Source organism: Pantherophis guttatus, chromosome 5 (genome assembly GCF_059756535.1).
Source record: "Pantherophis guttatus breed Tessera chromosome 5, ASM5975653v1, whole genome shotgun sequence".
Taxonomy (NCBI): Eukaryota; Metazoa; Chordata; class Lepidosauria; order Squamata; family Colubridae; genus Pantherophis; species Pantherophis guttatus.
In genome coordinates this window covers 47,617,961-47,641,768 of record NC_142067.1, presented here as the reverse complement: position 1 = coordinate 47,641,768, position 23,808 = coordinate 47,617,961, and the positions used below count along the sequence as shown (strand labels likewise).

At 33.7% G+C, this 23,808-nt stretch overlaps 1 protein-coding gene across 1 annotated transcript in view; it reads left to right on the top strand.

Annotated features, from left to right (window-relative positions):
* TMPRSS15 (transmembrane serine protease 15) overlaps nt 1-23,808 on the top strand; it is a 68,361-nt gene that overhangs the window by 5,726 nt on the left and 38,827 nt on the right. The window contains exons 4-13 of the mRNA XM_034418667.2: nt 2,655-2,806; nt 4,401-4,442; nt 4,555-4,593; nt 6,154-6,267; nt 9,562-9,670; nt 12,752-12,861; nt 14,112-14,249; nt 15,228-15,377; nt 20,258-20,363; nt 21,957-22,107. Coding sequence (XP_034274558.1) covers nt 2,655-2,806; nt 4,401-4,442; nt 4,555-4,593; nt 6,154-6,267; nt 9,562-9,670; nt 12,752-12,861; nt 14,112-14,249; nt 15,228-15,377; nt 20,258-20,363; nt 21,957-22,107 — 1,111 coding nt within the window. The remainder of the gene's footprint in view (nt 1-2,654; nt 2,807-4,400; nt 4,443-4,554; nt 4,594-6,153; nt 6,268-9,561; nt 9,671-12,751; nt 12,862-14,111; nt 14,250-15,227; nt 15,378-20,257; nt 20,364-21,956; nt 22,108-23,808) is intronic.

The window sequence follows — 23,808 nt, the reverse complement described above, 5'->3', positions numbered from 1 at the left end:
TTCTTTGTTGCAATCTGATTTCATATTTGAAATTCTGATAAGTCAAAAAAATAGCATAAAAATAATTGCCTAAAGCATTACAGTATATGAATCATTTAAGAAATTAGAGGGAAAGTCTTTGAATATACTGTAGCCTTCCCTTTGACCTTAAAAGAATTAATCATCTCTTAGTCATTGCTGCTTCAGTGACAAAATGCTGATCTAGGTCTTTAAAAAGACTAAAGGTCACTTGCTCTGTAACTAAAACTAATGTTTCTTTACATCAACAGAAAAAATTATATAGTCACCACTATCCTCAGTCCTAATCTTGCTAGAGAAATTGATACAGAGAATAACTGACAATAAGAAAATCAAACTAAATTTCCCATAGAATAAAAACAAAAATCACTGTGGAAAATCACTAAAGGAGAATATTTGTAGCTCAAGGTTGAAAAGGGGTTGGGTCCAGCGATGGTGTTAGCTAGTTTAGATAATCTGCAAAATGCTAGATAATTTGGATAGTCTGCAAGAAAAAAACGAAGCTCAGAGGTTACCAAGGACCCCTCATTTGTGGAAAATGCCTATGTTCCAGTTAAAGGATAGAAGAAAGAAAAAAATTATGTCACATCAATAATAATATATAGGGAGAGAAACTAAGATAAAATTTACTATATTTTTTGGATTCTCAGAGACTAAGTGGATTTATCTCAGGATAATTAACTCTTTTGGCAACATCAATAAATCATATTTTAAAAGCATCCTTTGACCGTTTTATTTCTTGGCTGAACTGGATAATATTTTTAAAGATTAATAAGATACAATAAAATGAAATACAAAACAATTTATTTCACTTAAAACGATGCCACATAGTCAAGATAATGCTATAAGCCAGGAGAGTCCAACCATGTGTGGTCACAAATAGCATGTTAACGTAACAGTCTTCAAGGATATCATATATAATTTACCTGGTGCTCTCATGAATTTCTGTCGAGTGGCAGCATGATTAAAAAAAGTTATTTTATAGTTCTATGGCACAACTCCTTCAGAAAATGTATTTCCAATGAAAATAAAGGTGAGGTATTTTTTTTGTTGTTTTTTCAAAAAAGTTTTTATTTTTGTTTCTCATAAACATATGTAAATATGTTTATGAGAAACAAAAATAAGATGAATGAAAAATGGTGGATACATAAACATATGTAAATATGTTTATGTATCCACCATTTTTCATTCATCTTATCTTTTAACATTCATTTTTAATTTTTAATTGTTCGGGGCTGCTCTTTTACCATTTACCCTTCTTTATTTTGCCACAACTTTCTTCTTCGCCTCCCCTTCCCTTCCTTCCTCTATCACTTCCTACTTTCTTCGTTCTTCCTCTCCTTCTCTTTCCTACTTCCCCTTCCCTTCCCCGACTCCTCTCTTCTCCTCCCCCTTCTAACCTTCTCTTCCTACTTCTCTTTCCCTTCCCTTTTCTTCCTCTCCTTTTCCCTTTCTTCTCTCTCTCCCTCTCCTCTCATAAAGGTGAGGTATTGAGCAGTTAATTATTCTTACATTAAAACCCCACATATCTTTAGGAAAATTGATTTTGTTAATGTTAATTTATCAATGGACATAAATTTTAAAATTTTATTTTTAAAAAAATTAAAATTCAAGTTTAAATTGTAAAGTGTGATTTAAATTATTTTAAAGTTAAATTTAAAAAGTATATCATGTTAATTACTTTCAACCATTGCATTACAATTATTTATAATTTGTATTCCTTTATTCCTTACTGAGTTCTACATGAATGTATATAGGAAACTGGGCAAGTAATAACTGATCATCATTCTGGATTCTGTGGATGTATCTAAATTTTAAATTTATTTTTTTACTTATGATCATAATTTCCTCATTGGTGTTAAACTGGTTAAGCAAATTGTTAAACTTACAATATTTTTCAATATTAATCAGTCCACTTATTAATATCATTGTCTGATTGCAAACATGATTTGCTACCTATGTAAAACAGATGTCTGATTTCATGTCTTTTTAATTAATATATTTAAGAAAATAGGAAGCTATTATATTGATATGACCCATTATCCTATTTATCTCCCTGAGATCTCCCAATTGGAAGTAACTCGCCTCACTCATTCCAACCGAAGAGGCTTGCTATGGGTCCCGTCTGCTGAGGAATTCCAGCAGGCGGGTTCTAGGAGAAGAGCCTTTTCTGTTGTGACCCCATGCCTGTGGAATACTCTATCACTGGAAGCAAGGACTACTCCCATCATTTTAGTCTTCTGGAACAGTATTAAAACATGGCTTTGCCAATTGGAAGGGCCCTATATACAAACTGGCTGTCCAAGTTAATCAAAATGGGTGGCAAGCAAGCATATTTTAAACAATAAAATATTTTAAGATTTCACATAAAAATACCCCCCCTCCCCGGTTTAGTTTTGTTTTGTTTTGTGTTTTATTTTGTTTTTTGCCTTTTTAGCCTTTAAATATTCACATTTTTTACAAACAATTTCAGTGTTATAAAGTTAGGTGTCTATGATGTTATAAAAAAGGAAGAAAATTCAAGCCATTAAGAATCAAGTTAGTTTAGTGTCAAGATTCTGGTTATTCTTCTTTTGTTCAATACAAATTAATGTATGTTTGCATACTAATTTTTGTTGTTGTTTACCTCTGGCCAGAAAGGGTAGTGTAATTGTGCTCTTCAAACTTTTCTTTGTACGGTGGGTGTCTGAAGAAAAGATAAAGAGTGCGTTGGTCTATGGCATCAAAGAGAATACAAGTGAACTCTTACAGACTTTTAACATTGATGTGAACAGCATAGAAATAACAGGTAATTAACATTTTTTAAAATACAGGTAAGCGTTATTTAATTGGTTATTTTCTGATGATTCTTGCTTTGATACTGGTATCTTCATCACTGTATTTATCAAGAACCCCAACATGTGGGAGGGGCATTCTGCTTCCTTTCACCTTTCAGCTCCAATCCAGGAGCCTTCAAGCAGTCGCATTCACGACAAACCATTTTATACCAAATTTATATTTTGCTGATAAAGAAATAAAGGGAGACTAGTATAGATCTATTTCAAACTTTTTAGCTTTCATCAGCTAGCCATACCCTTACTCGGATTCAAACTTGGATTTCTTGCATGTTAGGCAGTTGAATAACCTTCTGAGCCACACCGATGATGAGGCATGACCACAAACCAGAAGCCAGACCATAGCTGCATCATTAGCTACTTTAAACCCCATACATGAAGCAAACTGACACCCACCATGAAGATGTGGCACAACCACGAACACAAAGCCAAACAACAGCAACACAGTTCACCAGCTCAAAACCCCCTGCAACTCAGACTAAGCTGAGCACAACCAAGCCCCCACCCAAACAGAACACACCCCCAGCCAATCAGAGCACAGCCAAGCCCCCAACCAATCAGAACACACCTCCACCCAATCAGAACACAGCCAAGCTCCCACCCAATCAGTTCACACCCTCACTGGCAGTTAAAAGGAAGAAACAGCTGCGATCACACATTGCTCCTAGAAGCACCAAGCCAAAAACTCCAGCCTGAAGATGACGAATGAGACTTCCTCGAAACGTCGCCAAGACACTTCCAATTTTACGTGGGAGAAAACCCGAACAACCAAAGACCTACATACAAACACCCACGAAAACCTCAGAAAACACACACACACACACACACACACACACACACATATATGTGTGAAAAGTTAAAATCTTGGGTGTTTTCTTGCATCATTAAAAGTCTGTTAGTTGAAATACTTAAAATCTTGGCTAAAATCCCAGCTTAAAATCCTACAAATTCCCAACAAAACACTTTGTAAGGTTTTTTGAAACTCTGACTAAAAACCTAACCAACACTTTAAAAGTTTTCTTTTGGCAACATTTCGACAAGCTCTCTAACTTGTCATCATCGGGCCCCTACTTTCAGTTTAGAAGCTGTGGGTATGTGAGATCGGAGTTGTCACTTTTCTATGTTCTCTGCTGCTGACGTATGCTGGTTAGCTTGCAACTCTGTGTCCTGATTGGAGGGCAGCAGTTTTTTCTCCTGCTTCATTATCCTAGCTGCAGCCTGACTGTGTGTTAAAGGTCCAGCTTACTCTGGTTCCCTATTGCTAACTGTCAATTGCAAAGAAGGAAGGATTCTGGTAGGCATCACAACACCGCTGATTGCTTGTTGAGCTCTCAGTCTATTTTCTGGCTCGGTTCTCTCTCTCTCTCTCTTCCGAGAGAGAAGATATCTGTTTGGTCCATTTTGCAGATTTGGGAATACCTATAAAAGCAATTCTTCGACAACATCCAGTTAGTCAATACAAAATTTATATTATTGTTTTATTAATTAATGAAACCCCCTTGAGAAAATTATCCTTTTTTTCTTTATTTTGTTTGATTTATTTTGCAGATTTGGAAATATTTAGTACAAGCAGTCCTTCAACAACTTCTGGTTAGTAAATATAGAATGTATCACTGCATAGAATAACTTTTCATTCTATTAATTAATAAAAACAGCTTTTAAAAAATTAACTTTTTGTATTTTTTTTTTATTCACTTTCCAGGATTGGAAATAACTAGTACAACTATTTCAACAACACCTGGTTAGTAAATACATATTTGATTAAGTACACAAAAACTTAGATACGGTATATGGAATCCCCCAACTTTTTAAAATAAAATTGCTTTGTGAAACAATTTTCATATTAATTTTAGTTTTGTAATTGAAATTTTCACTTTCCAGGACTAAGCACAATAAATACAAGTTCTGATTTCATTTAAGTTAATACCATGTTTCCCTGAAAATAAGACCCTGTCTTATATTTTTTTGAACCCTGAAATAAGCACTTGGCCTTATTGCCATGCGCTCAAAAGCCGATTGGGCTTATTATCAGGGGATGTATTATTTTGGGGAAAACAGGGTATATGGATTGTGACATGATAAAAAAATAAAACACATTAAAAATTCTTGGTAAACAAATTGTATTTTATTTAATTTTCCAACTCAAACATTCATGGTTAATTTTGTTTAAAGTATACCAATATTCTTCTATTTTTTATAACAAAAATAATCTGTGTTTCTTCTAGAATATATCTATTTCTGCGTGTAATTACAAACAATTTATTTTAATTATTTGAATCACATTCAAATACTGTATTCAAGAATATTACTCTTTTTCTTTAATAGTGAATTGATTTCCATCTCTTTTAATAATTGGAACATATAACAATTGGCAAATATTTAGATAAATAAGCCTCATTTTTAAATTTACATTTAAGTTTCTCTCTCTCTCTCTCTCCCTCCCTCCCCCTGTGTGTGTGTGTGTGTGTGTGTGTGTCTTTGTGTATGTGTATCACTCTAACTTGGAAAGAAAATCAGTGACCAAAGAAAACATTTCCAGTGGGTTCATTTTCCTTCTCCAGTAGGTGGCATTGTTGTTTAGTTTTCAGAAGAACAAATAAGAAATAAAGAAAATAAAATAAAGAAATAACTCTGTTGTTGACATCAGCAAAAAATTGTTCTGGAGTTTGATATTTTTTGCCATTAGAAATAATCACGGCTGAACTTTTTCACTTAACTTAATAGCAAAATTAAGTTTCCAGAATAATGTGAAAACACCCCGTTAAAGAAAGGTGTAGCTCAGCTATTTTATCTATTTCTAAATATTCTAAACATTTATTGTGCTCATAGTAATGCCTCCACTATTATTTAACATTATTATTCTTTATGTCAGTTTACTGAGTGCATTTATAATTCATCTTCAATACAAAAATCTCAGTAAAAAGACACTAGAAAACAAGCCGGTTTTTATAGTCAGGAGCTAGATAACAACAGAGAGAGAATCCAATCTAAAGCCACTTCCAAAGTTTTATTTCAGATGAGTAGCTGTCTTACTTTATATTACATCAATCTTCATTGCGTATTCACAGAGTACAGTATATGTCAATGTGAAATAGAACTTTCTTAGACAAATGAATTATGAAATTTTTTGTTATATTTTAAGAAGTCCCTTGAATTCACTATTTCTGAAAATATGTCTTTTGAATATAAGATAATTGGATAGCTTCTTGATTATATTCCATGGGTGGAATGATTTCTATTCTGGAACAGAAAAATTAACCATGTATTCTATGTTTGTTTGTTTTTTTGAAACATATGTTAGGTAAATGTTTGCCTTCAGATGATCTTTGTGCTGATGATGAAAGCTGCATCAGAAAGGAATTATTTTGTGATGGAATACCACACTGCCCAGATGGCTCGGATGAAAACAAATGTGGTAAGAATTTAAACGTCTGAAATTAGCCTTTGAATTTCCAGAGGAATGTTTAATATGAATGTTTAAAATATAAAAATAAATTAAGTCAAGCAGGATTGCCATTTGTTTTGTTTTACTTTTCAGATATATATTCTTCAAACTTTTATTGGACAAAACTGGACAGACTGGTCCAGGTAGTCACCAGGAGACTGACATTCTGTCTCTGTCTGTCTGTCTGTCTGTCTGTCTGTCTGTCTGTCTGTCTGTCTGTCTCTCTCTCTCTCTCTCTCTCTCACTCTCTCACTCACTCTGTCTCTGTCTGTCTCTGTCTGCCTCTTTCTTTCTCACACACACACCATAAAAATAATTATAGACTACAAAGGAGTCTTATATTATTATGTACATATTTAACTTTTATGCTAAACAACATGTATATTGATATTGCCTTCACTTATGTTTATGGTAATACTTACACTTATGCACTGGATCTGGCTAAATCCTAAACGAAATTGAGAGTCTTCAAGCTGATTCTTTGGTTCCCCCATGTGAAAGGAAATGCTTATAAAAAGCAATCTGAACTGAACCTCTAGAAGACTTTGTGCATAATTTGAAGCTACTGTCAATATATTCCGTTCTACGTAATCCCATGTGATAAAAAGGAGACAGGTACTTCCAATCTGGATCATGCATGGTCTTCATATCATCATAATCATAAGTTTATTTGTCATATATAAGATAACAGGTTATACTCTTACCTGTTATCTTATATATGACAAATAAACTTATGATTATGATGATATGAAGACCATGCATGATCCAGATTGGAAGTACCTGTCTCCTTTTCATGTACTCTTTTCATGTATTCAAATTATGTTTATAAACATAATTTGAATACATGAAAAGAGTAAGTAAAAAAGGAATATTAGGACAGGAACAGTAGGCACCCTGGTGCACTTATGCATGCCCCTTACAGACCTCTTAGGAATGGGGTGAGGTCAACAGTAGACAGTTTAAGGTTAAAGTTTTGGGGGTTTGGGATAGAAACTACAGAATCAGGTAGTGCATTCCAGGCATTGACCACTCTGCTACTGAAGTCATATTTTCTTTAATCGAGTTTGGAGCTATTTACCTTGAGTTTGTATCTATTATTTGCTCGTGTAAATCTTCCTTTCTCATTAATGGAAATGATATGTTTTTGATTACTTTTCCTTTGTTTACCTCCCTTATCCTTGAAAAATTCCATTTTCCCATCTAGCAAAAAAGACAGAAAGGTTGCACTCACTCTGAAAATGTAAGCAGTTTTTGATCTGAAAAGTTTCCTGAGAAAGACATATAAAGAGAATGTAGCTATACGAGTGCATGCATATGCAATGCATTTGTCACCTTCGTTGTATTCATATTTTACTCTATGTTCATCAAGTATTTGTCTACACAACATAGTATTTTTTAAAATTTAATATCATTTTCTTATAATTAAGGTTATCTCAAAGTTCAGGTTTCAATATATTAGTATAACAAAAGAATTATAGATATTTGAAAGTGGTCTTCTGGTTGTCTATAAAATATTTTTTTAACCACCTTATTGGTGACATTTAAAGCCATTCAAACAAAAAGTAGAAGGGACGGTGGTCCTTCTTCACTGGTCATCAAGCAGATAATAACAAGGAAACCACAATGAATATATGCAAATTGTAGAAATATTTTAGAGAGATACAAAGGTCCCTCTTTTCAGTTTTCTAGTCACGAAATTCATTAACTTATCCGCTAATGAGACTCACTGAAAAATCCAGCTAACTGAGAAATTACGTTTAGCTGATTATTCTCATTGTCTGTTTAACAAACTATGAGTTGCAGGCTTCATTTTTTTTCTAGTTAAATTAACTCAAAAATTTCTACCAAGAACAACTTATTACTTACTTAGAGAAGATCACTTCAATTACTAAATATACAGTTAACATTAATGTCCTTATATTGAGGTTCCAATAATAATTGTATGTAGTCAAGATGTTAAGTTCCATTTTCTCATACCACTTAGTGTCCATAAAGTGCAGGATGATAGATTTCTGGCAAGAAAGCAATTTAATGTTTTGATTATTATTCATGATATTCAGAGCTATAAATAGAAAAATTGAAGGGCCTAGAAGAACTCTATATAGAGAATTCACAAAGAGCTGAAATAAGATATTTGCAAAATCATGGTGCATTATATTTTGCAGCTTTTCGGTGTTACTTTTTTTCCCATTCCCCAAATGACAAAATCACTTCTATAGCACGTGGAATTGTGTACAGAATGGATGTGTGTATATTAGTTAAGTACATTGCACTAATATTTTGCCCACAAAATAATATATCAGTAGAGTTCAGTATATGATATGGATATAAAGCCAGGAGCCAGTTTGGTTTAGTGGTTAAGGCACCGGGCTAGAAAGTAGGAGACCATGATTTCAAGTCCTACCTTAATCATAAAAGCTAGCTTAGTTATTTGGGCCAGGCAGTCTCTCTCAGCTCAGTCCACCCCACAGAATTATTGTTGTGGAGAAAATAGGAGGGAGAAGATGTTTTATATATGTTTGCTGCCTTGAGTTATTTGTAATAATAATAACGGTGAGATACAAATTAATTAATTATTTAAAGGACACAACACAGGAAAGATATGAATTCAATAGTTTCAATAAATCAGTGCACATCTCAGCTAAAATATAGATAATGAATAATCTAAGAAGCCGCCCTTTCATAAAATTAAGCAACTCTTCAATATCTTAATTCAGCTTTCAAAATACTGTAAGTACTACTGATGTACTGAAATATGAATAATAGCAGTTTCTATGTTATGTATCTATGTATCTATCTATGTATTATGTATCTATGTTATGTAGAACATAATTTTATTAAGCAGATACTTTTATTTATTTATTTAAGCATAGAGTGTAATTTTTTTTTAAAAAAAGATATTGGCTCAGAATGATTCAACTCTTTGAACAATCTTTGTAGTTTCACGTATTGTTTTGAAGTATTATTTTGGAATGGTATTTTTTGTTGTTGATGATGACAATTGTTTAATAATTTTTGTTATTTTTAAATGTTTTTTTTAAGCTTAAGATTTCATGTGAGCAATGCAGAATCTATCTTTAGATAATACAAATAAATTAAAGCTCCTAAATTCTGTTTTCTAATCAGTGACATTATTTTTTAAGTGGACATGTTTTTACCATTGTCAATGTTTACTCAATCAAAAACAAAATACTTTGAAATACAATCAGATTGTTTTATTTTCATCATATGCTGAAATCATTTTTTATCATCCTGCATTTACAGCTACACCCTGTGATGGAAAATTCATTCTAGATGGCTTCTCTGGATCTTTCCATTCTATTCATTATCCAGAACCCTATAGCTCAAATCTTGTTTGTCGATGGATAATAAAGTAAGGCGCTTCATAACATTCTAAATCTTAATTGGACACTTTCTGCAATCAAAATTACCTTTTCCCCTTATATTAATACTTTAACTGTTTAATTTATGCAATCTAATCAATATTTATTACGATGCACCTTATAAATCTATGTTTTCCTAATATTGAAATGCCTATCTAATTTTAAGACATAACAAACCATTCTCTACTATAATTTTAAACTCCTATCCTGGTAGCTGTTGCCTAAAAGTCCTTCCAGCTAGCTCATGTGAGCCATTTCCTTATTTATTTAATTATTTCATTTTTAAGCTACTTCCAAATGATTACAGGCAAAAATATAACAAAAAAAATTGAAAAATAGTAACATCAGAGATAATATCTATTATTATTATATACACAACATGTGATCAAAGAACAAAATACTAACATCAGTGTGGGGTCCCAATCAATGTACCATAGGGTTTGACAACAGGATTGAAGCTATGCAGTTTTTTAATCTATTCGTCTACCTGGTCCATATTTATTTATTTATTTATTTATTTATTTATTTATTTATTTATTTATTTATTTTATTAGTCATATTTCTATGCCGCCCACTCTCCGAGGACTCTTGGCGGCTTACATCAAAGACAGTATACTAAATAGCATATTGCCCCCTAACAATCTGGGTCCTCATTTTACCCACCTCGGAAGGATGGAAGGCTGAGTCAACCTTGAGCCGGTGAGATTTGATCTGCTGATCTGCTGAACTAGCAGTCAGCTGAAATAGCTGCAGTACTGCACCCTAACCACTGCGCCACCTCGGCTCTTAATATTAATTGATTGCCTAAAGATTTTAACAGAATATCTTTTAATGGCCTTGAGATTCCAATGCATAAGAAAGAAATTATTCCAATTCATCTGGTAAGAAACTGTCCACATGCTTGTGTGGATATTAATGAAATATTAATTGAATATTTTTGTATTGTTTGGTACAAACGATACACAAACGATACATGAGAGGACTGGTATTTTACAGTCCTCCCATGGTGATATAAACAAATATGTCAAATTGCACATAATATTATCATCATCTGCTTCTGGAGGAATAAATAACAAAACAAAACAAAACAAACCAGCATTTCAGCTGAAGCTGAGGAAAAAAAATATCCTTGCTATTTATATTAACATTGCTTTTATTATTTAAACATTTAAACATTTAAACATTAAACATTTGAACATTACTGTTTCTTCATTAAATTTTAAATTTCTTTCTGAACCATGTAATATTCTTTTAATATACTGATAAAAATTTGACTTATTTTGTCTAATGACATATTATGAAACTTAACAAATGTGCTTTACTAAGTTGCATTTTCCAAAGTTTTCTTATGGTTTTTTTGTCAAATATAATTTTAAGATTATTTTCCAATCTGCATAAGTACTATGAAGGAATGAACAGAAAAAATTATAGATCACATAGATCAATGCTCTGTATCTGTTTTCAGACTGACTCTGAGAAGCATGTTGAAATTATTGTGGTCAAACATATATTTTTCATGTCTTTTGGGAACTGTAACTGTTACTAAAATTAAAACAGTTTGCGATTTCGCATTTTCATGCTTGCCTCCTGAGTATTTAAAATCATTGTGCTTATACAGTATAACAGAAACTATAACATAGCAGTGTAAATAAGCTCTGTTTGTAATATAATGCAACTGCAATGTTTAATAATTATTATGGTTTGTGATCAATTATTATTATGGTTTGTGATCAATCCTATGGTCTGTGGGGTAGGGGTAAAGTCCTAAAATTATAGAATATTTCTGTTTCTTTGTCCAAATTATCTTAGACAGAGCCTAAATAAAGAAAATATGAAGTATGTTTTGCCTTCTATAGAAGATAACCATAGATAGTTCTTTTGAAAATTAGAAATCTATGACCTTAGAAAATTACCCCAAAAATGTTATATAGAGAGCTTTTTACCACACACTGAAATTCATATAAATTTATATCAGATTCAGGTCTTATTGCTACCCCCACTGTTTGGATTTGGAACCATTATTATATTCTGATAAAAGCTTCTATCCCTCCTAAGTAATTGCTGCACTGAATATAATAATCCTTAGCAAACCTACAAAATTACTGGTTAATTGGGGGAAAAGAGACTGTCTCCTTGGAGTGTATTTCTAGATGTGACATACTATTCTGGCTGGAAATCCAGAAGCAGTAGTCATATACAACCAAGTTTAGAGAATGGTAATCAATTCACTACCCAAAATAAGCCACACAAAAGTTTGTCCAAGTATCATAAACAGCAGTATCAAGCAAGAAACTTAGCAAGTATATAAAATTAAAATGTTTATGATTACATCTGGAAGCTATTCATCTAGTCCTGAATATACCTGCATCAAATACCTGCATCATTCAACTGTCTGGGTTCCTAATGATGACATACTTATTCTCAAATTTAAACCTAGCACAGACATTTGATGTAAACTGAATAGGCTCTGAATCAAATTGTGCACCAATGCCTACTTTCACCAACCATTGCTGTGGAATTTTTCCTTTTCCTTTGAATCTTAACGAAGCAATCTGAAACTGGTGGTGGTGTGGTAATTGATAGCAATAGCACTTAGACTTATATACTGCTTTACAGTACTTTACAGCCCTCTCTAAGCAGTTTACAGAGTCAGCATATTATCCTCAACAATTTGGATCCTGATGATGATGATGATGATGATGATGATGATGATGATGATGATGATGATTCCTCCTCCATTCATTCTAAAAATGTTCCAGGAAGAATTAAAGGACTTGACTGAATAGATAGACAAGAACAGGGAAAGGGTTTTTCCTTCTTAGTTGACATGCTTCCTAACCAGTTCTATTCAGCAGAGCACTCTGACTTTCAGAAGCATTTTCAGATAGGGCTGAGTATGTGTGGTGAGATTTTTTTTCAGGAAAGTGATTTTTCCCTACTTTCTGTTGCAGGTACCTAACTAAAAACGACCAGTAGTAACAAAAATTTCACTTCACATTGTCGCAAGTCTGCAATACAGCTATGATTTTCTAATCATTAATATGGCATCTTTCATGATGTTTTTCTTTTAGTATGGAGAAGCACCTATCTATCAAAATTAACTTCACTGCTTTTGAGACAGAAGAGTTTGTGGATATTCTAAGTATTTATGAAGGTATAGGTCCAACAAAGATATTAAGAGGTAAGATGTCTTTTTAATTAAATGTTAAAAATAAATGAACCCTATGATTTGAATAGAAATAGGTATTCTAAGGACTTTGAAGAAGCGGGATAGAAAGAATATTTGGTGTTGGTCAGGTCTGAGAATATCATGAATAGTCAAGAAAACAAATATTGGAAGATCAATCCAGAGTTCTTAATCAAAGTAGAAATGGCTAGGCTTAAGCTATCATATTATGGCAACATTATATGAAAACCTAGTTCTCCTGAAAAGTTTATAATGGAAACCTTGGAAGAAAATAGAGTAGGATCACCAGCATCAAGATCACTGGACTAATTAGAAAAGTGCACCAAAATTTTTCGTCCATGTTATCATTGACTGATGGGACATAATTATTAATCAGATGTTCATTCAGGCTTTGCAATGTGTTTATACTCTTCTAAGATTTTTGTGTACTTACCCATTCAACTGAATGTAGGACAAAATACATTCAGTTTTTATTGCCCTATATGACAAATGCAAGTATTGAAGCATAAGGGGTTTTTTGGGGTGGGGGGGATTTAACATTTTCTTTTTCTTTTTTTACATATTTCAAGATTTTTTTAGAAAAATAATAATTACTGTCAGGCCCAGCACAGAATGACATAAAACAAGTCAACCAAATTTCAATTCTTTATTTGCTTACACCCCGTAGACCAAATCTTGCCAGATGAAACCTATACCACTCTTATCCTAACAGATACACCTAGGAAAATTCTAGAGAGTGACTATCCTAAATCTCTTCCTCTGACTCAAGTCCAGCACTGTGTTGCCCACTTCTGCTCCCTCTGTCCTTAAAAAATGATACTTCACTGTAGTCCATCACACCATCTAAACCTTCATAGACAAAATCCATCCCACACACTTTCTGAAATATTTTCTTTGCACGGAATGATAGCTATGGAAAACCAGTAGACATAATAAGGCCTCAGTCTTTTGTGTGAAGATGGCAGAGTTTACTTATATTTATATAATGATTTGTTTACTTTTAAATTCATTAAATTAGCTGCAATTGACTGTTGTGACTAGAATCCTATTGAAAGTTCAGATACGCTTGATTTAAATTGTTACTAAAAAGCACGAGCATTAATGAAAGGATGTTTATATATTGAAAGAAATATAGTATTGTATCAACTTTCCACAGAACAAAATCAATTGATTCACTTTTACTTGAATCGGTATAATATTATTCCATTCTGATATTTTTTTTCCATTATGTTTTTTGTTCTTAGCTCACATCTCAGGTTCTAATCCTGTAACAGTTTATATTTTTTCTGATAAAGCTACTGTAGAATTTGTCACAAGTTTACATGAAAACTTTAATGGTTTTAATGCAATCTACACTGCATTCAATACAAGTGAGCTAACTGGTAAGTATCCTTGTAATTTATATTTCAGCACTACAGCAAAATAGAGCTATGGCTACTGTTTGAAAAATATAATTATAGCATACAGCTTCCTTGGTGTGCAACAGCTAGTCAACTGTGTAATTTAAAATTACAAAGGAACAGATCCTTTTTTATCCCATACAACTACCCATTGAGATCTCTACCATCACTTTCTTATTGCTATCTGGTTTCTGTAATTTTCTTCTTAATCAAATGCTTCAGCTCATTGGTGATAATATCACATGAAAACCAATATGGTATTCTGGAGTCCTGGATCATGTTCCTTTCAATGAGGTAATATATTGGGCAATTAGGCTAGTTATTAATGTGCCTCAGACTCACAGGGTTGCTACTTTAAAAAATAAAGATGCATCATCTTGACTTCTGAGAGGAAAGTCAGCTGTAGATGCATGCAGTTTATGTGATGCTTGCTATACTTCATGGCTTAAGCGCTCTGTCTTTTGTTCGCCTGACAAGTCTTTTTCCAGCAGTGTTGGCTGTGACAAAAGTAAATAAATAAGACAAGCAAATATCACTATGCACATCTTACAAGGGCAGAGTGCATGGCTAGTTGTTTTATGTGGAACAGCCATTGCTTCAGAAGGATGTCCAACTCATTGTAACAATGGTACTAAATGCTGTCATTCTGTCTGTACCAGTTGTTACATAAATGCCATGGATATGGAAACCTAACAATTTATCATACATATATGTTTTCTATAGTATATCCAAGTAATTTTGTTTTTTTCAAAATATCATTTAAACTAATTTCAAAGTGGGACTTTTCACAGAGAAAGCACCATAAGTAAAATTATTTTGTGAACAGTATCAAAATATAATAATCAGGATTTTTTTTCTTTTTATGATGCTGTAATCCCTTGATTCTGGGTATAATTAGGATATGCATTATAGAATTTCAGTTTGTTTACTTTATTATTTTTACTCCAACTTTGTTTGAAGACAATGAAAAAATCAACTGTACTTTTGAAGATGGATTTTGTTACTGGATTCAACATATAATGGATTACAATGAATGGGAGAGAGCTAAGGGCCCTAACTTTCCTACTACAACTGGTCCAGATATTGATCATACCTTTAACAATATATCAGGTAAGAAATACTGTGTGCAAAAGCAATTATTGTTGTTGGTTTCCATTTTAATGTATTTTGGAGACAATAGAAGTATTTTATATTCTTTCTTCTGCTTAAATTGAACATATCAAAGAATCAGAATCAGAATAGAGCTGGAAGGAACCTTAGAGGTCTTCTAGTCCAGCCCCCTGCTTAAGCAGGAGATCCTATACCATTTCAGTCAAGTGACTGTCCAATCTCTTCTTTAAAACCTCTAGTGATGAAGCACCCACAAAGTCTGAAGGCAAGCTGTTCCATTAGTTAATTGTCCTCACTGTTTCTCCTCAATTCCAGGTTGCTTTTCTCCTTGATTAGTTTCCATCCATTGTTTCTTGTTCTGCCTTTTGCTGCTTTGGAAAATAAATTAACCCCCTCTTGTTTGTGGCAGCCTCTCAAATACTGAAATACTGCTATTATGTCCTTACTCGTCCTTCTTTTCTCTAGACTAGCCAAACCGAAATCCTCCAACTGTTTTTCATATGTTTTAGCCTCCAGACCTTTAATCATTTTAGTTGGTCTTTGCACTTTTTCCAAAGTCTCAACATCCTTTTTGTAATGTGGTGACCAAAACTGGATGCAGTATTCCAGTGTGGTCTTACAAAGGCTTTATAAAGTGGTACTAATACTTTACATGATTTTGATTATATGCTTCTGTTTATACAACCAAGGATTGTTTTAGCTTTTTTGGTTGCTGCTGCACACTGCTGACTCATGTCTAAGTGATCCACTAAGACTCCAAGGTCCCTCTCACAGTTACTGTTTTAGAGCCAGGTTTCACCTAATCTGTACTTGTACCTTTGGATTTTTCTGCCAGGTGTAAAACTTTGCATTTTTCCACATTAAATTTCATTTTGTTGGATAGGGCCCATTGTTCAAGTCTGTCAAGATCTTTTTTGATCTTGAGCTTGTCTTCTGGTGTGTTGGCTGTTCTTGCCAGTTTAGTGTCATCTGAAAATTTGATGAGTTCTTTTTGTATTCCCACATCTAAGTCATTTATGAAGATATTGCAGAGTACTGGGCCTAAGGCAGAACCTTGTGGTACTCCACTGCTTACCTCCCTCCATGAGGATGTGGTACCATTAAGGACTACTCATTGAATATGGTTTGGCAGCCAGTTACAAATCCATCTGGTGGTGATGCTGTCTATGCCACATTTTTCTAGCTTAGCTAGGTTGTGGTCTACTTTGTTAAATGCCTTGCTGAAGTCTAAATATACTATGTCCACAGCATTTCTCTGGTCTACTAATTTAGTGACTTTATCAAAGAATGAAATAAGATTGGCTTGACATGATCTGTTTTTAACAAACTTGTGCTGGCTACTAGTTATAACTTTATTTGTTCTAGATGTTCACAGATCTATTTTTGGCTTATTTTTTTCAGTATTTTCCCAGATATTGATGTTAGGCTGATTTGTCTGCAGCTTCCTGGGTTTGTTTGTTTTTTCCTTTTTTGAGGATGGGAACCACATCAGCTCTTTTCCAGTCCTCTGGTAGTTCCCCAGTGCTCCAAGATTTTTTAAAGATATGATATAATGGTTCTGAGATAACATCTGCCAGTTCTTTCAGAACTCTAGGATGAAATCCATCAGGTCCCAGTGATTTATATTCATCAAAGTCAGACAGGTGTTCTCTTACCATTTTCTTACTTATTTTAATTTTTATTTCTAGTCTGTCTTTTACAGTTATGTTTTTGGTAGGTTGGGCAATAGTTTCCTTTTGTGTGAAGACTGATGCAAATAATGAGTTAAACAGTTCTGCTTTCGTTCTACTGCCTGTTACTTCCTTGCTATTTTCACTCTTTAGTGGACTGACTGTTTCCTGGACTTTTTTCTTGTTATTTATATATTGAAAGAAACCTTTTTGTCTTTGATTTTTGTCTTTGACTTTTGTTGCAAGTCTATGTTCATTCTGAGTCTTTGCTTTCCTGACTTCATCTTTGCAGATTCAGGCTATCTTCTGATATTCTGTCTTAGTTATGTGTCCCTCTTTCCCTTTTTTGTTCTTATCCTTTTTGTCTTTCAGTGTATCAGAGATATATTTATGTAACCATGCTTGTTTCTTCTTGGATTTATTGGGGGTTTTTTTTGGTGGTATTGTGTTGGACTGGGCTTTTATGATCATATTTTTCAGTGTTTCCCATGCTTCTTGAGTTGTTTTGGCCTTTAGGATTTTTAATCCATGAGATTTGTTTTAGGCTCTCTCTGAGTTTGTTAAAATCAGATCTTTTAAAATTTAAGACAGTAGTTGTATTATATTCTATGCTTGTATTTGCATTTTATTGAATTCCAGTAGGACATGGTCAAAGTCTTCCATTACTATTGTGGTAGGTTTAGAAAAACACATGTCTCTTACAGAAATTTCAGTACAGAAATTCAGTATAGAAATTCACTAATTATTCAATTACCATATTTTTTGGAGTATAAAACGCACCTTTTTTCCTCAAAAAAGAGGGTGAAAATCTACATATACTTCAAATATAGCCCCGCCCAGGCTCTCAAACAGAGATTTCAGAGGCTGAAAAAAGCCTCTGAAAGAAGCTTCAGAAAAAAAAGCTTCTGAAAGAAGCTTCAGGAAAAAAACCTCCAAACAGAGCTTCAGAAAAAAAGCCTCTGAAAGAAGCTTCAGAAAAAAAGCCTCCAAAACAGAGCTTCAGAAAAAAAAAGCTTTTTTTTCTGAAGCTCTGTCTTGTAGGCTTTGAGAGGCAGAAAAAAAGTTTTTTCTGAAACAGAGTTTCAGAAGTTTCAGAGGCTGAAAATAAAGCAAGGCACAGAACTCAAAACCAACGAACCTGTTGCTAAAATTCACCCCTGGGAACAGCTGATTGGGAGTATTCCGGGAGGCCGATCCACTCGCCAATCACCTTTTTTCTTATTTTCCTCCCAAAAAACTCTTATACTCCGCTGCGTCTTATACTCCGAAAAATACAGTAATAGCTATTTATTTCACTTGATTTAATTTGTATGGCCATCCATCTTTTGCAGAATGGGTATTTTTTTTATTAAGCATAGTTTTAATTTAATGATGCTTGATGTATTCCAACTGTAAAATATCCAGACTCTTGTAGGCTACATCCTGACAGCCTCTCATGGTTTGACCATTCAGCATTTCAATTCCATTACTACCGTATTTTCCGGCGTATAAGACGACTGGGCGTATAAGACGACCCCCAACTTTTCCTGTTAAAATATAGGGTTTGGGCTATACTCGCCATATAAGACTGCCCCTCTTCCAATGCACACCAAATAAAAATTAAAAAACATCAACTGGCTCACCCACAATGTAAAAGCAGCTGTGCTAGACCCAAAATGGCCCCTGCAACAAGCAGGAACCTCACACAGCCACAAAAAGTCCAAAAAACCAACTTTCACACTTTACACACACAAAATTCCACATACAGCTTTGTAAGATTTTGTGTGTTTGTGTAGTTGGAGTGAAACACTACAGAAACACACTAAATCTCAGAAAGCTGCACAAATATTGTTTTATTTTATTTTATTTTTATTTTTATATGAAAGCTAAATTTAAAACTTCCTAAACTTTAAATGGCTAGGTCTAAAAAAGAACAACTAAAAAAACCCCAATTGACTATTTTTTTTAAAGCTCCCAAAGGGGGGAAAAACTTACCCAATAGAACAGGGGTCTCCAACCTTGGCAACTTTAAGACTTGTAGACTTCAACTCCCAGAATTCCTCAGCCAGCTTTGCTTTGCTGGCTGAGGAATTCTGGGAGTTGAAGTCCACAACTAACTCCTTGCTTGATTGCAGGCAGGGAGTTGCTTGCTTGCCTGAATAGATTCAGGCAAGCAAAGCAAGGCAAGCGTTGCGACTAGCAGCTGAGGTAAGCAAGCTGGAGGGGGAAAACTTTTTCCCTTTTACATGGCTCTGGCCATCCCAGCTGAGTTGCAGGGAACTCAGCTGGGATGGGATCGACCGTCAGAACTGGGACCATCAGAGCCATGGTTCTGCAATCCCAGCTGAGTTGCAGGGAACTCAGCTGGGATCGTCAGAGCTGGGATCCTCAGAGTAAAAGGGAAAAAACTTTTTTCCTTTTACGTGGTTTCTGGCGATCCCAGCTGAGTTTCAGGGAACTCAGCTGGGATCGTCAGAGCTGGGATCGTCAGAGCTGGGATCGCCAGAGCCATTTAAGGCTCGTCAGAGCTTTTCGGGCTGGTCTGCCTGGTTACAGGAGAACGACACCCGGCGTATAAGACGACCCCCGACTTTTGAGAAGATTTTCATGTGTTAAAAAGTCGTCTTATACGCCGGAAAATACGGTAATTGGGATTTTTCCCTCCTCACTTTATTTCTATTGCAACACATTTTTCTAGACCACATTTTGTTGCATAGGATCCTGAACTAGGCTATAATTCAGGATGAAAAATTGGTTAAATACATAAATACATATTTAGGCTTGGAACCATTTCAGAGTAGAACAACACTGAATTGACAATAATAAAAAATAAAAATAAAAATAAAGTTCTCACCTTTGGTCCTGTTGGCAAAGGCTGTTTAAAATTGACATTTATCTATAGTGACTTCTCTAGCAATCCTGGCAAACATGTACTTCATAAAGATATTGCTTAAGTGTATGTGTGTATTTATAAATGCATATACTTTCTCACTTTCTTTCTCTCTTTATTTAATTGCTTTCCTTCCTGTTAACAGTAGGCTTAAAAAATAAGCTGACCGAATATAAAAAGAGGTGGGATAAAAATAAAATCAGCAGCAGCATTACCATCACTGACTCATGTCTAAATTAAAAGGATGCTTTCTTAACTCATAAAGAATCAGAAATCCATACTATATCTCTCAATAAGTGCATATACACTTATATATTTTTACTTTGATTTTTTTTCCCCAGGCTACTATATTTCGACACCAATAATTCGTGTAAGCAGAATATTGAGAGCTCAAATGTTTAGCTTACCCTTAGACCCTATTTCAGATGCATACTGCCTAAATTTCTGGTATAGTAAATATTTTGTTTATATAATAATAAATTATTATGATTTGTAGAAATAGACATTATTTAAAGCTTGGGGAAGAAGAAAATGTTTTTACAAATGAGTACTGAGGATACCCAAAGCCCATAGAAAGATTCTGTGGAAGGGGAAGAAGTATCCCTGCCTAAATAAATGGATGGATTGCTGAACAAGAATATCCTATCTGCACAGTGGTGGGATTCAAATTTTTTTACTACCGGTTCTGTGGGCATGGCTTGGTGGGCATAGCATGGCTTGGTGGGAATGGCAGGGGAAGGATACTGTAAAATCTCCATTCCCTCCCCATTTCAAGGGAAGGTTACTGCAAAATCCCCATTTCCTCCCGATCAGCTGGGACTCGGGAGTCAGAGAATAAATGGGGGCAGGGCCAGTCAGAGGTGATATTTACTGGTTCTCTGAACTACTCAAAATTTCCACTACCAGTTCTCCAGAACTTGTCAGAACCTGCTGAATACTACCTGTGTATCTGCATCTTGGTAACTTTTAGAAAACAAGATGTGCAACTTGGTTACTTATAGAAAATGATGTATTTGAAAACCAATCCCTAAATTTAATATACAAGCATTTTTTATATTATGTGAATAAAGACTCATGTAGTGGCTATAGTTCTACATTATAATTATTTTTTTCTTTCCTTTTCCTAATTGTGTAAATTTTATTCTGAAGATCTTAACTTAACTGATAAGCCAAATTGACTTAATTACTATTTATTGCTTCTATTCACATTTTATATATATATGTTTATTTTGACTGTTCACTGCCCTGAGTCCTTCGGGAGAAGGGCGGTATAAAAAATTAAATAAATAAATAAATAAAATAAATAAATAAATAAATTATGAAAGAATCTTAAACATTTCTGAGACAAGGTAAACAAAAGTTTGTTTGTTTGTTTGAAGATAGAGTTTACAGAACCCTAATAGTCATTTCTGAGCAAAAATCTTTCTAATATCTATCTAATATACCAAGAGCCTTGGTACTACAGTGGTTTAAAGCACCCTGTTATTAACACAGCTGCCTGCAATTTACTGCTGGTTCGAATCTCTCCAAGGCTCAAGGTTGACTCAGCCTTCCATCCTTTCTAAGGTAGGTTAAATGAGGACCCAGTTTGTGGGGGCAATAAGCTGACTTTGTATAAATATACAAAAGTATGAAGGCTATTGCTGAATGCACTGTAAGCCGCCCTGAGTCTCCGGAGAAGGGCGGCATATAAATCAAATTAAAAAAAAAAAATAATAATATCTGAAGCGGAAATAAGAAAAGGTCTGACCAACTAACCAATTAAATAAATAAATGGTGGAAGAGCCTGGTTTGGTCAAGGAAAGCAGGATAGACCTAGATATAATAAGGACATTAAGTGTTCTACCATTTGTCCAGACTGGGGTGCAATTTAGAACGAAAATCATGTCTGCCTAGATGAATTCACTCATAAAAGCCATTTTTTCCCAATTCCATCTACTACTGATAGAGCATGTTCTTCTGAAGTTAGACTAATAGTCACTGGGTAGACTTCACTTTAATAAGATATTATATGATTTATGAAATTTGCTTTTCATTTAGGTATCACATGTATGGTATTAAGGTGTACCGTCTAAATATTAAAATTATATATGATGATAACAGTCAAAAGATCGTCTTCCACAAAGAAGGAAATTATGGAAATAATTGGAATTATGGACAAATAACATTAAATGAAACATCTAAATTTAAAGTATGTTAATATATTCATGTTCAGTAGAGTTTGTAATTATGATTGTCTTCATTTTGTTATCATTTCTCTTCTTCTTTCAGCATTCATACACAAACATGCATTCACAGTTATAGTGCTGAAATAACAATATCAGATAGCATGCATATATATTATGCTGTATTTTGGGCAATTAAAATTATTATTGGAATGTTTTTTTCCTGCCTTTGGCAGTTGTCTCACTAATTGAGAATTAGGTGGAGTAATTAGCAGAGTAATGAAATAAACATACAATTGAAAATAATTTGATGTGCATTCAATAATTTCCTCTGCCTCCTAGGTTTTTGGTGTCATAGAGGGATTTTATATCCCCAACTAATACTTCTACCACTTGATACTTGCCTTGTCAAACTTGGCTTCTAAAGGGAATGTGTGGTTTATAAATTATTGCCCAAATGTGACTGATAAATCATCAGAATCCTCTACAGGAGAATTTTTTTTCTTCATCTTCTGTGTACTGAACAATTGAGTTGGCTCAAATGTTTTCAGAACGTGTATCTCATCTTCCCAACATTTCTGGTAACAGTGCTGTCAGCAAGAAAAAAATAATTCCAAATAATATCTGAATCTGAATTTTTATTAGATTTGTTTAAGGGAAGTAGAATCCCTTACAAAGCAATTCTAAAATTAGTAACTTATGGCTATTTGCATTAGTATCAGAAAGGCAAATGTTCTGGCCCAATAATTAGAATTTTATAACCATATCAAAATAATTCAACATAATAGGAGTCAGAGTGCAAAGAACCAGTTGCAAACATCCATTTTGGCGAGTTGATAAAATGGCACATACTCAGACTTTCTGCCCATTCTTTCTTTGATCTTTTTTTTAAAAAATTCATATAGATCAGGAATTTTTGATCACCTAGCATCTTTATTTTCTATGAATGCTAAGAAGTCTATTTATAAAAGAATTAAGATATCAACAAAGGGTGATATTCTGTTTTATAATATGCCAAACACATTTATTTTAATTAAAATAAAATAAGAAATTGCCTAAACCTGAATTTCATTTAGAAATATAATCTAAAATATCTTAATTCAAACATAAGCTTTCTTGAATTCGGTGAAACATATTACTTGATATAAAATATTGTTGCTTAGTAATAAAAATAAGTTGGTAATGCTCTCATAATATACACCATCAATTTTACTTATATGCATTCATATTTTACAAAGATACCTTAGGTTCCATATATAAAATAATAATGCAATATTAATAGTCCATTCTCTTTATAATACTTAATTCCAATTTAAGACATGTTTTCATTGTCATTTAATAGGTAGATTCTAAATAAACAGAATCCCAACCTTGTTCTAATAGCTGCAAAAATATAGAATGATTATTTATTTCTTAATAATCTCAATCTTTTTCACATAACTCATCTAGCATGAATATTTAAAGTATACATGACTGGCGAGAGTCCCAAAACCTGTTTTGATGCAGAATATTTAGCAGATTGTGTAAATCATCATAAGAGCGCAAAATGTTTGCATAAGTGAAAAAAACACTGATCAGCAAATATACAAAGATCAAGATCTATGTTCCTGGGCAAACCTACAGATAATGAAACAACGTAGGAGATATTCATATATCAGATATCTACAGATAATGTAGGATGTACATATTCAATCCACCTTCTATTCCCCACATCATTAATCATGCAG